Genomic DNA, 15754 nt, shown 5'->3' on the forward strand with positions numbered 1-15754 from the left:
ATAAGTTCATCCGAGTCACCAGCCTCAGAAATCGCAGGTTAACAGCAGCTCAGATTAGAGACCAGGTCAATGCCACACAGAGTTCTAGCAGCAGACACATCTCTAGAACAACTGTTAAGAGGAGACTGTGTGAATCAGGTCTTCATGGTAGAATATCTGCTAGGAAACAACTGCTAAGGACAGGCAACAAGCAGAAGAGACTTGGGCTAAAGAACACAAGGAATGGACATTAGACCAGTGGAAATCTGTGCTTTGGTCTGATGAGTCCAAATTTGAGATCTTTGGTTCCAATCACAGTATCTTTGTGCGACGCAGAAAAGGTGAACGGATGGACTCTACATGCCTGGTTCCCACCTTGAAGCATGGAGGAGGAGGTGTGATGGTGTGGGGGTGCTTTGCTGGTGACACTGTTGGGGATTTATTCAAAATTGAAGGCATACTGAACCAGCATGGCTACCACAGCATCTTGCAGCGGCATGCTATTCCATCCGGTTTGCGTTTAGTTGGACCCTCATTTATTTTTCAACAGGACAATGACCCCAAACACACCTGCAGGCTGTGTAAGGGCTATTTGACCATGAAGGAGAGTGATGGGGTGCTGCGCCAGATGACCTGGCCTCCACAGTCACCGGACATGAACCCAATCGAGATAGTTTGGGGTGAGCTGGACCGCAGAGTGAAGGCAAAAGGGCCAAAAAGTGCTAAGCATCTCTGGGAACTCCTTCAAGACTGTTGGAAGACCATTTCAGGTGACTACCTCTTGAAGCTCATCAAGAGAATGCCAAGAGTGTGCAAAGCAGTAATCAAAGCAAAAGGTGGCTACTTTGAAGAACCTAGAATATGACACATTTTCAGTTGTTTCACACTTTTTTGTTATGTATATAATTCCACATTAATTCATAGTTTTGATGCCTTCAGTGTGAATCTACAATTTTCATAGAAACATAGAATGTGTCGGCAGATAAGAACCATTTGGCCCATCTAGTCTGCCCAATATACTAAATACTATGGATAGCCCCAGGCCCTATCTTCTATGAAGGATGGCCTTATGCCTATCCCATGCATGCTTAAACTTCTTCACTGTATTTGCAGCTGCCACTTCTGCAGGAAGGCTATTCCATGCATCCACTACTCTCTCAGTAAAGTAATACTTCCTGATATTACTTTTAAACCTTTGCCCCTCTAATTTAAAACTATGTCCTCTTGTAGCAGTTTTTCTTCTTTTAAATATTCTTTCCTCTTTTACCTTGTTGATTCCCTTTATGTATTTAAAAGTTTCTATCATATCCCCTCTGTCTCGTCTTTCTTCCAAGCTATACATGTTAAGTTCCTTTAATCTTTCCTGGTAAGTTTTATCCTGCAATCCATGTACCAGTTTAGTAGCTCTTCTCTGAACTCTCTCCAAAGTATCAATATCCTTCTGGAGATATGGTCTCCAGTACTGAGCACAATACTCCAAATGAGGTCTCACTAGTGCTCTGTAGAGCGGCATGAGCACCTCCCTCTTTCTACTGGTAATTCCTCTTGCCTATACACCCAAGCATTCTGCTAGCATTTCCTGCTGCTCTGTGACATTGTCTGCCTACCTTTAAGTCTTCTGAAATAATGATCCCTAAATCCCTTTCCTCAGATACTGAGGTTAGGACTGTATCACTGATTTTATATTCTGCTCTTGGGTTTTTACGTCCCAGGTGCATTATCTTGCACTTATCAACATTAAATTTTAGTTGCCAGATTTTTGACCATTCCTCTAGTTTTCCTAAGTCCTTTTCCATTTGGTGTATTCCTCCAGGAACATCAACCCTGTTACAAATCTTGTGTCATCAGCAAAAAGACACACCTTACCATCGAGGCCTTCTGCAATTTCGCTGATAAAGATATTAAACAATATGGGTCCCAGAACAGATCCCTGAGGTACCCCACTAGGTAACAAGACCTTGGTCTGAATATACTCCATTGACTACAACCCTCTGTTGTCTGTCCCCCAGCCACTGCCTAATCCATTCAACAATATGGGAGTCCAAGCCCAATGACTGCACTTTATTGATAAGCCTTCTATGTGGGACAGTATCAAAAGCCTTACTAAAGTCTAGATAAGCGATGTCTACTGCACCTCCTCCATCTATTATTTTAGTCACCCAATCAAAAAAATCAATAAGATTAGTTTGACATGATCTCCCTGAAGTAAACCCATGCTGTTTTTCATCTTTCAATCCATGGGATCTTAGATGGCCCGCAATCCACTCCTTAAGTATGGTTTCCATTAATTTCCCCACTATTGATGTCAGGCTTACTGGCCTATAGTTGCCCGATTCCTCCTTACTACCTTTCTTGTGAATGGGCACAACATTTGCTAATTTCCAATCTTCTGGGACGACTCCTGTTGCCAGTGATTGGTTAAATAAATCTGTTAATGGTTTTGCTAGTTCACCGCTGAGCTCTTTTAATAGCTTTGGGTGTATCCAATCAGGCCCCTGTGACTTATTTGTATTAATTTTAGACAGTTGACTTAGAACCTCTTCCTCTGTAAAGACACATGCGTCAAAAGATTCATTAGTCTTCTTTCCTAACTGAGGTCCTTCTCCTTCATTTTCCTTTGTAAAAACTGAACAGAAGTATTCATTGAGGCAGTCAGCTAGTTCTTTATCTTCTTCCATAGACCTTCCTTTAGTTTTTAATTTGGTAATTCCTTGTTTTAGTTTCCTTTTTTCATTTATGTATCTGAAGAATGCCTTATCGCCTTTTTTCCCTGACTGAGCTAATTTCTCTTCTGCCTGTGCTTTAGAAGCTCTTATAACTTGTTTGGCCTCTCTCTGCCTAATCTTAAAAAATTTGTCTGTCATCCTCATTTATTTATTTTTTTATAATTCCTAAATGCTATCTTTTTGTTTTTAATGATTTTGGCCACTTCTGCTGAGTACCACAGTGGTCTCTTCCTTTTTTTGCTTTTACTGACAAGTCTAATGCAATTTTCTGTTTTTTCTGTTGCCTTCAATAGTGCCACTTTTAAGTAGTCCCATTTCTCCTGGACTCCAATGAAACTGTTCCAGTCTGATAGGGACTCGTGTACCACTAATCTAATTTTAGAAAAGTCAGTTTTTCTAAAATCTAAAACTTTTGTTTTTGTGTGGTGTGACTCAGTCACTGTACTTATAGTAAACCACACTGACTGGTGATCACTAGATCCCAAGCTTTCCCCTACAGTAATATCAGATACCAAATTCCCATTTGTGAATACTAAATCTAAAATGGCCTCCTTCCGGGTTGGCTCCTCCACTACTTGCTGTAGAGATAATCCCAGTAGGGAATTTAGAATATCTGTACTCCTGGCAGAACTAGCTATTTTGGTTTTCCAGTTTACATCTGGAAGATTGAAGTCTCCCATAATGATAACTTCCCCCTTCAATGTCATTTTAGCTATTTCCTCAACTAGTAGATCATCTAATTCTTTGACTTGGCTAGGTGGTCTATATATCACACCTAAACGAGTTACCTTATGATTATCAAGCTGCAAGGTAACCCAAACTGACTCCAAATTGTTCTCGCTAACTTGTATCAAATTAGATTTTATGCTATCTTTCACATACAGGGCCACCCCTCCCCCCTTCTTGCCTACTCTGTCTTTCCTGTATAGAGAGAACCCTGGTATTGATGTATCCCAGTCATTACTCCCCTTGAACCACGTCTCAGTAACAGCCACTACATCTATATTCTCAGATGCCATTATAGCCTCAAGTTCATTGATCTTATTCCCTAAACTGCGAGCATTTGTAGACAAGACTCTGAGCTTGTCATTTCTTAACCTTTGTGCTACTGGCCTCTTCTGGCATTGTTCCGGGGGGCAGTCGGACTGCTGGATTATCACTCTTTTGCCCCCCTTTCCTAGTTTAAATGCTTCTTAACAAATACTTGGAACTGTTCACCGAGAACATTCGTTCCCTTGAGAGAAAGATGCAAACCATCTTTCTTGTACAGTTCTTTTCCATTCCAACAAGAGCTAACATGAGACACAAAGCCAAACCCTTGGTTCAGACACCATTCACAAAGCCATTCATTGAATTCCTTAATGCGCATCTTCCTGTCATGCTGAAGGTTCTGCACAGGCAAAACTGCAGAGAATGAAACAGTTGATGCAACCTCCCGTATATCCTTTCCAAGTGTGTGAAAAGCTTCCTTCACCTTTGAAACCTCATTGCATGCCAGATCGTTTGTCCCAAGATGGAGAATAACATCCACTTCCCTTTCCTGCTTTGCTTGCCTAACAATATTTAGGATCCGTCGTCTATCGCTGCTAGCGAAAGCACCAGGGAGACATCTCACAACACCATTCTCCTCAAACTTCACACCTCTTATGATGGAATCGCCCACCAACAGCTGCTTACTATCAATCCTCACCTTCTCTTTTTTGTCTTTGGCTGCAGTCTTGCATACTTTAGGCATGGGAGATGACTGTGTCTCACCCACTGTGCTTGAGCCATCCTCCATGTTGCTCTTGCACTCTGAAAGTGCTGCAAATGAATTATAGAGAGCCACAGACTCTGGGACATGCCTTCTATCCACAACTCTCAGTCTACCAGAACCTACAGTAACCCATCTTCCATTTCTAGGGGGCCTCTGTGTTCATAGTCATGAAAATAAAAAAAACTCTTTGAATGAGAAGGTGTGTCCAAACTTTTGGTCTGTACTGTATATATATATATATATAGTAATAGAAATCAGCGGCTCACCTAAAGACTAAATGGATAAGGGTGCTCACCTCTCGGTCCACCCGAACCGTATGAAGGACAGAATTAGTAATAAAAAATAGAGGGGCACTCCATATAAGGGAACAAAAGACGGTACTATGAATATCACTATTTAATAAAGCATCAAATATTCTAAAAAACATCCATAAGATACAACCCTAAAATAAATAAAATGATCAAGTTGTAAGAAGGGTCTTGTGTGTAACCCACTATAGTGGAGATTCAATCAAGTTCCAAATAGTTCATATGCAATGGAAATTTCCCACAATGATCGTCAAGCAAGGCAAATCTCCATGCTCTCAAGGGAAATCCCAGGCACTGCAATCTTGCGACTTCAATGTAATGTTGCTGATAAGGTAAAGTATCCAAATCCAAAGCCCAAATGCAGAGAGACAAGTATAGTGTCCAATTTGGGGAGGACTCTCTGTTCAGATGAATAGAAGTTGGCAACAAAAGTCTCTTACCCCACTCTGTTACTGGACTCAGCGTGATGTATCGAGGACCAGCCGATTACCTACTGCAAACGCGGCGTCCCACGTGGTATGGAGTCTGAACGTGACGTCTCACGTGACTCCTCGGCTGTGGCGGTGATGATGTAATCCGTCTTTCTCAGCGGTGTATTCTCAATACGAGATGGATAATATGGATAAAATCACCCGCCGTTGTTTCTTCCTAGTCACTTATATCTCCTTGAGGGGAACGGCTCACTGTCCCAGCCCAAACGCGTTTCAGGGTATACACCCCTTCCTCAGTGGTGAAGACAGTGAGCACTTTGCAGCATTTTATATCATTCCAGGAGACCAGCTAGAGGTGGAGCTGGTCTAATTGGGACATTGAAGACACCTGGTATGAATTCCATTCAATGCAGTTTCTGAGATTTAGAAGCCTTGTTGAAAAATGATAGCAGCCTATATATCAAAATACTATGGATGTACATCATACACAAAATCAATAATAACATTTTGCACATACTAGAAATCTTGCGTATAATAAAAATGGTGGAACCGCAGGAACAATGCCATATAATGTACTCAGAATGTGTTCCACCATATGCTCATATAAAAATAAAATTCAAAATAGAGTCACCATTATATATTAACAAATATAAACATAAAATTGTTGTATGTGACACCATAACATATAAAGGATGCCATAATCATAAAAATACTAAAAAAACGCACCGAAAACGCACCTGCGGTAAGGTGCGTTTTTGATGCGTTTTTGATGCGATTTCTTCAAAAACACTTAAAAAACGTAAACCACCACCAATAAGGAGGTCCTGAAGCATACAGGGGAATTTTCTGTGTAATAGAGAATAATTATTGCCTGATAGAGTTTCTAAGTTGGAAGTTGAAAGTTGAAAAAAGGGAGGGAAGCAGGGCAGGGAGGGAGGAACAGAGTGCTGAGGAACAGCCAAACTCTGAATCTCCATCACCACCCGGCTCACCCCCCATCTCTCAAAGAAAACCAAATAATTCCCATTCTGCATTGAGGCCCCTGGGAACTAGGGATTCAAATTCAAAAATACGGCGGGATTCCTGCCTGGACATAGCTGCCACATGATTCCCTCCTCTCCACGGTTTTTTTACTTTCTCCAAAGCAAAAAAAGTCAAGGACGAAGTGTCGCAATTGTGTACGTCCTTAAAATGTTTCGAAAGAGAATGTAGTAAGTAGCCTTTTCTAATGTTGGCCATGTGTTCTGCCACTCTCTTTTTTAATGTCCTCTTGGTCCTCCCTATATATTGCTTGCTACATCCACATTGTAACAGGTAGATAACATCAGTTGAATCACAGGTCAAACAGTCATTGATATCAAATTTGAAAGAATTTTGCGTGGAAGTAACACTGGTAGTCTTTCTCGCAAAATTTGTGGCCTTGCAATTCCCACATCTCCCACATCTATGAAAGCCTCCCGTGTTTAACCAATTGTGACCCTCAATTGGACCTTTCTTAATATTTTTTAGAGTGGGTGCTACTTTGGCTGCCAAGGTACTAGCTCTAGTGTAAGTAATTCTTGGGTCTCGGGTAAGTGATGATCCTATGATTTTGTCATTTAAAAGGAGGTGCCAATGTTTCCTAATAATTTTTTCTACCTGTCGATACTGTGAATGATAGGGCAGGATCATCCTCAGTACTTCATCAGTTGGCGATATACATTTCTGATCAAAAAAGTCCTGTCTGTTCATATTATTAACTTTTTCTAAGGCCTTTTTCACTGTTTGGTCCGGATATTCCCTATCCAAAAATTGTTGGCTGAGATTACTGGCTTCTTTTTCGAATTGGCTTTGGTCAGTACAATTGCGCTTCAGTCGCCTGAATTGGCTGACCGGTATATTCAGCAGCCACTTTGGTAGGTGGCAGCTGGAAAAGCGTATAAAGCTGTTCCTAGCTACCTCCTTCACAAAAGTGCTACATTTGATAGAGCATTCCTCTACTGTTACCCTGATATCTAGGAATTCAACTTCTTTTTGGCTAATTTTGGGGGTGAAAATTAAATTTCTCTCATTCGCATTGATTTCTGCCAGAAATTCGTCCAGAGACTCCTGTGTATCTTTCCAGATGAACAGGATGTCATCTATATATCTCCGCCACAGCACCAGACTCCCCCCCAACCTGTGCCTGATGGTCTCCTCCTCCCACTGGGCCAGGAAGAGGTTGGCATAGCTGGGGGCGAATCTGGTGCCCATGGCGGTACCGGTCAACTGGAGATAGAAGTCCCGTTCAAATGCAAAGTAATTATGTGAGAGAATATATTCTACTCCTTCCAGAATGAACAATACTTGTTCACTCTTCAAGGTGTTGTCCCTTTGAAGCTGTTGCCTTAGGGCATCGATGCCCATTTTGTGTTCAATCACGGTGTAGAGGGAGCTCACATCTAATGTGCCCAACAGCCAACCCTCGTTCCATTCCAGTGATTCAAGTGTTTTAATGATATCCGTAGTATCTTTAATATAGGAAGGAGTGGTCCTGACCACAGGCTGCAGCCAACAATCAATATACCGTGACATATTAGATGAGATGGATTCGATTCCCGATACTATTGGTCTCCCTGGGGGACATTTGAGATCTTTGTGGATCTTAGGGAGACAATAGAATACGGGAATTCTTTTTTGTGTTTCTACAATATATCTGTTTACCCCCAAAATTAGCCAAAAAGAAGTTGAATTCCTAGATATCAGGGTAACAGTAGAGGAATGCTCTATCAAATGTAGCACTTTTGTGAAGGAGGTAGCTAGGAACAGCTTTATACGCTTTTCCAGCTGCCACCTACCAAAGTGGCTGCTGAATATACCGGTCAGCCAATTCAGGCGACTGAAGCGCAATTGTACTGACCAAAGCCAATTCGAAAAAGAAGCCAGTAATCTCAGCCAACAATTTTTGGATAGGGAATATCCGGACCAAACAGTGAAAAAGGCCTTAGAAAAAGTTAATAATATGAACAGACAGGACTTTTTTGATCAGAAATGTATATCGCCAACTGATGAAGTACTGAGGATGATCCTGCCCTATCATTCACAGTATCGACAGGTAGAAAAAATTATTAGGAAACATTGGCACCTCCTTTTAAATGACAAAATCATAGGATCATCACTTACCCGAGACCCAAGAATTACTTACACTAGAGCTAGTACCTTGGCAGCCAAAGTAGCACCCACTCTAAAAAATATTAAGAAAGGTCCAATTGAGGGTCACAATTGGTTAAACACGGGAGGCTTTCATAGATGTGGGAGATGTGGGAATTGCAAGGCCACAAATTTTGCGAGAAAGACTACCAGTGTTACTTCCACTCAAAATTCTTTCAAATTTGATATCAATGACTGTTTGACCTGTGATTCAACTGATGTTATCTACCTGTTACAATGTGGATGTAGCAAGCAATATATAGGGAGGACCAAGAGGACATTAAAAAAGAGAGTGGCAGAACACATGGCCAACATTAGAAAAGGCTACTTACTACATTCTCTTTCGAAACATTTTAAGGACGTACACAATTGCGACACTTCGTCCTTGACTTTTTTTGCTTTGGAGAAAGTAAAAAAACCGTGGAGAGGAGGGAATCATGTGGCAGCTATGTCCAGGCAGGAATCCCGCCGTATTTTTGAATTTGAATCCCTAGTTCCCAGGGGCCTCAATGCAGAATGGGAATTATTTGGTTTTCTTTGAGAGATGGGGGGTGAGCCGGGTGGTGATGGAGATTCAGAGTTTGGCTGTTCCTCAGCACTCTGTTCCTCCCTCCCTGCCCTGCTTCCCTCCCTTTTTCAACTTTCAACTTTCAACTTAGAAACTCTATCAGGCAATAATTATTCTCTATTACACAGAAAATTCCCCTGTATGCTTCAGGACCTCCTTATTGGTGGTGGTTTACGTTTTTTAAGTGTTTTTGAAGAAATCGCATCAAAAACGCATCAAAAACGCACCTTACCGCAGGTGCGTTTTCGGTGCGTTTTTTTAGTATTTTTATGATTATGGCATCCTTTATATGTTATGGTGTCACATACAACAATTTTATGTTTATATTTGTTAATATATAATGGTGACTCTATTTTGAATTTTATTTTTATATGAGCATATGGTGGAACACATTCTGAGTACATTATATGGCATTGTTCCTGCGGTTCCACCATTTTTATTATACGCAAGATTTCTAGTATGTGCAAAATGTTATTATTGATTTTGTGTATGATGTACATCCATAGTATTTTGATATATAGGCTGCTATCATTTTTCAACAAGGCTTCTAAATCTCAGAAACTGCATTGAATGGAATTCATACCAGGTGTCTTCAATGTCCCAATTAGACCAGCTCCACCTCTAGCTGGTCTCCTGGAATGATATAAAATGCTGCAAAGTGCTCACTGTCTTCACCACTGAGGAAGGGGTGTATACCCTGAAACGCGTTTGGGCTGGGACAGTGAGCCGTTCCCCTCAAGGAGATATAAGTGACTAGGAAGAAACAACGGCGGGTGATTTTATCCATATTATCCATCTCGTATTGAGAATACACCGCTGAGAAAGACGGATTACATCATCACCGCCACAGCCGAGGAGTCACGTGAGACGTCACGTTCAGACTCCATACCACGTGGGACGCCGCGTTTGCAGTAGGTAATCGGCTGGTCCTCGATACATCACGCTGAGTCCAGTAACAGAGTGGGGTAAGAGACTTTTGTTGCCAACTTCTATTCATCTGAACAGAGAGTCCTCCCCAAATTGGACACTATACTTGTCTCTCTGCATTTGGGCTTTGGATTTGGATACTTTTCCTTATCAGCAACATTACATTGAAGTCGCAAGATTGCAGTGCCTGGGATTTCCCTTGAGAGCATGGAGATTTGCCTTGCTTGACGATCATTGTGGGAAATTTCCATTGCATATGAACTATTTGGAACTTGATTGAATCTCCATTACAGCGGGTTACACACAAGACCCTTCTCACAATTTGATTATATCATTTTATTTATTTTAGGGTTGTATCTTATGGATGTCTTTTAGAATATTTGATGTTTTATTAAATAGTGATATTCATAGTACCGTCTTTTGTTCCCTTATATGGAGTGCCCCTCTATTTTTTATTACTATATATATATATATATATATATATATATATATATATATATATATATATATACACACACACACACACACACACACAGACCTGTTCACAGCTTATTCACCTCACAGCAGCTTCCCATAGACTTCAACCCCCCCCCCCCCCCCTTCATAGACATATGCTTGAAATTCTGAAGGGGGGTTTAGTCCCTGCCCCTCATTGCCTTATTACTTTTTCTAATAGGGCAATGAGGGGCAGGGACTGGATTGCTTTCAGAATTTAAAGTATTTGTCTATGTACTATTATTTATTGTGTTTTGAAGTTCGGCGTACAAGGTTTGGGTTTGGGTTATCTAAGAATTCCAATATGGATTCCACTACCACAGAAAATAATTCTTAGATAACCTGAATCTTGTACGCCAAACTTGAAAACACAAGTTTGCTCATCACTAATTATGTGTGTGTATATATCCTACTAATGACAACATCTGCATGTATTTTTTATGGGGGGGGGGCAATTCTGAGTTTTACTATGGGGCCCCATGATTTCTATGTACGCCCCTGGTTCCCAGTCTGCTTTTATATCAAACCATAAACATCTGTGGTCATCTGAACCTAAATGTTCTTCCACCTTAACCTAGGCCACCAGGACTCCATTTGTAAAGATTCAATCTAGAATGTTATCTGCTCTGGTTGGTGGCTTCACTAGCTGTTCCAGAGATGCTCTTTTAAGTGCTTCATTTGCATGTAAGAGCACTAGAGATACCCCAGTGTACACAAGGCATGTTGAAGTCCCATAACTACAATTTCTACCTTTTCTGCCGTTTGAGAAATTTCATCAACCAACTTGTTATCATAATCCTCACTTTGACCTGGAGACCTCTAAACCAGATTAGTTCTTATAACAGTCCCCCCCTTAACTTGCATGCAAACCCAAAGAGTTCCGAGCTCTTTGTATGTGTGTCCTGAAATTCTGTAAATTTAAGACTATCATGGACATAAATGGCTAATCCGCCACTTTTTCACCTATTTTGTCTATTTTTATAGAGCAGGTTGTTACGAATGCGACAATACCAAATATTGTTATCTTAGAAAAGCATTTTAGAAAAAATATATTTTTTTAGTGTCTCCATATTCTGAAAGCCATACTTTTTTTTTCTTTTTTTGGGCGACTGTCTTATATAGGGGCTCATTTTTTTCGGTATGAGATGATGGTTTGATAGGTATTATTTTAGGTTGCATATGACTTTTAGTGTTGGGCGCGAATATTCGAATCGCAAATATTGGCACTTCGAGAATTCGCAAATATTTATAATATAGTGGTATATATTCGTAATTTCGAATATTCTAGATTTTTTTTTCATCAGTAACCTCCTTTCTTGCTTGTGGGCCAATGAGAAGGGTGCAATGTTTTTGTCTAAGCTTAGCAACATTCCTAGCAACCAATAGGAAAGTTGCCTACCCTTTACTATATAAGAACCGCCCCAGCAGCCGTTTTTCTACAGTTCTGAGAGAGACAGCAGTGTCATTGCTGTGTCATTACATTAGATAGATAGTTAGCTTATATATATATAATACAGATAGTTAGTGGGAGAAAGTCAGTGTAGCTGTTGCAGTGCAGTGTGTTAGGTAGTGTTATAGGTTCTGCTATCCATACATACATGCAGACCTGCTAAAATGTGAAGTTTCACGTATTGCACCAAAATATTCGCATCATTAGTGCCGATTTGCGCAATCGTGAATATATTGGAGCACTCTATCTGCATATAAAGCCATTTTTGATGTTCTGCCGTGCCAACCATTTTATTCAGTCTCAGGAAACTTCTAGCAGCTTGGAAAATGTAGCAAAAGGGACCCACACCTGTATTTTGTGCGCATTAATCGACTATTACATTGCCGATTTTCGCAATCGAGAAAATATTCTCGAATTCGCAAATATATGCCGAATATTCTATAAAATATTTGCAAAATATCGTTAATTTGAATATTGCCACTGCCACTCATTTTTTTTTGCAGTGTTCATCTGAGGGGTTCGGTCACATGATATTTTTATACAGAAGGTCGTTACGGTCGCGACAATACCTAATATATATACTTTTGTATTTTTGAAACAAAAAAAATGGCTTTTTTTAAAACTTTAACTTTTTTTTTTTTTTACGGTGTTCACCTAAAGGGATTAGATCATTTTATATTTTAATATACCTTGTTGTTATGAACACGGACATAGCTAATATGTCTACTTTTTTATATTTTTTTCACTTTTAACACAACAAAAGCATTTTTTAAACAAAAAAAAAATCATGTTTTAGTCTCTCCGTATTCTGAGATTTTGCGGGATGAGGTAATGGTTTGATTGGCACTTTTTGTGATGTAAGGTGAAAAAAAAATTGTTGTTTTAGCACAGTTTTTATTTTATTTTATTTTTTCTACGGCGTTCAGGTGAGGGGGTGGATCATGTGATATTTTTCTAAAGCCTGTCGTTACAGACACGGTAATACTTAATAGGTCTGTTTTTCTTTTTTTACGATTTTATGTGTTTTATTTTGGGAAAGGGGCTTTTTTTTTTTTTACTTGAAACTTTATTTTATTTTTTATGAAAAACACTTATTTTTAACACTTATTTTGTCCCACTCTGGGAACTTCAACTTCTGGGGTCTAATCTCCTCTGTAATGCATTACAATACAACCCGTATTGTAATGCATAGGCTGTCAGCTTTTATGCCGACAGCCTGCCTGTGAGACCCAGCCTAAGGGCTGGATATCACAGGCTTCCATAGAAAGCAAGCCCTAATGCCTATGGAAGGCATCGGGCTTACCTTCTCTGCCGTCGGGTTCCTGCCACTTCAGCACGGGAACCCGATGAAGACTGTAACATACAAGGGGTTAATACGTCGGTGTTCACCAATGCCGGTGTATGCAGAACGGGTCAGTGCCGCTGATCGGGCAGGTGCAGCTCCTGCACCCGCTTGATCAGCCTGCCATACATGTACGGCGTTATTCCTTAAGTCACGTCCACCAGCGCCGTACATGTATAGTGGAGGTCCTTAAGGGGTTAAACTAAGATATGTAATTCCAATAAGATGGAAGCCTGTATTATTCCAGTGCGAGTGTGCCAACCAATACCATCCAGTCTGCACCCCTTGGGGGGCCTGGTCTTAATGATGACTATCCTCATCTTTTACTGGCGGCTTTACTTCTTCCTTTAAAGTTTCTATGTCCTATAAAAGTCAGAAGGATGCAGAGAGAGGAGGAACATGATGTTCCTGATTACATATTCTCATCGATATTAGATGATGTGTTAAAGGAGGAAAAGCAGATGGCAGAAGAAGGGCTCCCACCTGTAGGTCAGTAGAGTGCTGGGGTTGGAGAAGTAGGTTTGCCAGCAAATTGTGCCCCCACCAAACCAGCCAAACCCCATATCAGTAACAGCCCCTGTTCAAAGGTGCCTTGCGGCCATTAGCAATAAAGACAGACTATACAGTGCGGTCTTCATTATGAAATGCAAGGCAGCTGTAGGCTAATTGGCTGCACGATTCTTCACCGCAGTATGGCAGCAACCCGCTCTCAGCATGGCTGCTCCGTGTGGCCATACCCTAAGGCAGAGTGGCCTGGGTATACCTGATGTATAGCAATTTATGACAAATAAATGTGTAACTAATCAAATTTCTTGTGTAACTTCAGCAAAGATGCCTAATATTTTATTTTATTTTTTTATTCGGTCATCTCTTAGCCCTTTTCTTTGTACAGATGTCAGTCTCTGTGGATTTGTAGAGTAGCAGGTTTCCTGCTCACAGTAAGTCCCGTCAGATAGAAGCCCTGATGGCTCATGTGTATGCCTTATCTCTAAACTCCTGATAGAATAATTTAAACTAAATTCTAATCAGTTTGATAAGTTAATTATTCAGTTAGGTGATACTTTAGTATGAAAAATAGGACCTCACCTTTCCAGTGAAATTAGCACATATTGCGGGTTCATTTGAACCCCTCCTCATATAATAATATGAAAAAGATTCACGGCAAATAGAAGCTGTAAAATCCCCTTGTGCTGGCTTTCCAAATGTGTACCTAAAGATTAGAAGGAAATAATGAGGACACACTTTAATAAGACAAATAGTTATAAAAAAAAAGTAAAGGCTTAAAAGGTATATAAATGATTGTGTATATATGAAAATGAGATAGAATTTGCATAAAAAAAGCTGACTGTCACTGGGAAAAAATATGTTACGTTTTGAAGATCATTGAATAAGATATTATTAAATTGTTTTAATTCTGCAATTTCCTTAGTGGTTTCAGGGGACATGCTGCTCTACTTTCGTGCACATCAAAAGTGGGGCAGCCATTGCTTCTCGCACCACAGGTGCAAATTACCTGACATAACACCTGTGCAGTAGTGACTTGGGAAATTATGATGAAAAACTGAATGTTGATAAAAAAAACTCTTCAGCAAGAATGCGGATCATTTTATACTTACCCTCGTATATACCAGCTCATCAAGCTGATTAACCCCTTCACATTCTGTGACATCACAGAGTGTTGCTACTTAATGCACTGTGCTGTAATAGTATGTCAAGGCAATATCATGGGCCGAGGAGCCGTGCTCCTGGATGCCGGCTGCATTATACAGCTGGCACCAAGTTCTCACTGTGCCTGGATCAGAGATAAGGTAGCTCCAATCCCAGTAGTTTAACCCCTGAGAGATCCTGTCTGTGTTAGCCATATCATCTGAGAGATTGAACAGAGGAAGGGAGCTTCTTCTGTCCTCTGATCGTCACTGCATAATTTAAATTTAGGGATGGCAGCCAGGCGCCTTCTGAAGGGATTACATTGTAAGGTCTGTATTTATTCTAAATCCTGTTTGTGTTCCGGGGTCTGTATTCAGAGGTCTGCTTTGAGGTATGCATTTTTCTGATTGTGTATTTATTCAGGGATTCTTTATTCTGGGTCCTTATTTATTCAGAAGATCTGCTCTGTGGTCTGTATACATGTAAGGGGCTTGGCCTGTGGTCTGTATACATTTAAGGGGCTTGGCCTGTGGTCTGTAGTGTTGATCACGAATATTCGAATTTCGAATTTTTATCGCGAATATAGGTACTTCGAAAATTCGCGAATATTTCGAATATAGTTATATATATTCGTAATTTCGAATATTCGTTTTTTTCCCCTTTTTTTTTTTTTTTTTTAAATCAGTACACGATCCCTTCCTGCTTCTAGCTTGTGGGCCAATAAGAAGGCTGCAATATACTTGACTTTAGGAGTAGTGATGAGCGGCAGGGGTCATATTCGAAAATGCGCAATTTTTTTTTCTTGAAAAAATCGGCAAGGTAATGATTGTGTAATATGCGAATTTTCGTAATTAGCATTTTCGGATTCGAATTTTTATTGCGAATTTTTTAACTTTAAGACAAAGAAGATTATAGCACTATATTAGCTAAATTGCTATAAATTCGTTTTTCGAATAT

The 15754-nt window shown here is 40.2% G+C and overlaps 1 protein-coding gene across 1 annotated transcript in view; it reads right to left on the reverse strand.

Annotated features, from left to right (window-relative positions):
- Positions 1 to 15754, reverse strand: part of LOC122942209 (alpha-2-macroglobulin-like protein 1) — a 288592-nt gene that overhangs the window by 229798 nt on the left and 43040 nt on the right. The window contains exon 8 of the mRNA XM_044299708.1: positions 14237 to 14360. Within this exon, the coding sequence (XP_044155643.1) occupies positions 14237 to 14360 (124 nt within the window). The remainder of the gene's footprint in view (positions 1 to 14236; positions 14361 to 15754) is intronic.

This window comes from Bufo gargarizans, chromosome 6 (genome assembly GCF_014858855.1).
Source record: "Bufo gargarizans isolate SCDJY-AF-19 chromosome 6, ASM1485885v1, whole genome shotgun sequence".
Taxonomy (NCBI): domain Eukaryota; kingdom Metazoa; phylum Chordata; class Amphibia; order Anura; family Bufonidae; genus Bufo; species Bufo gargarizans.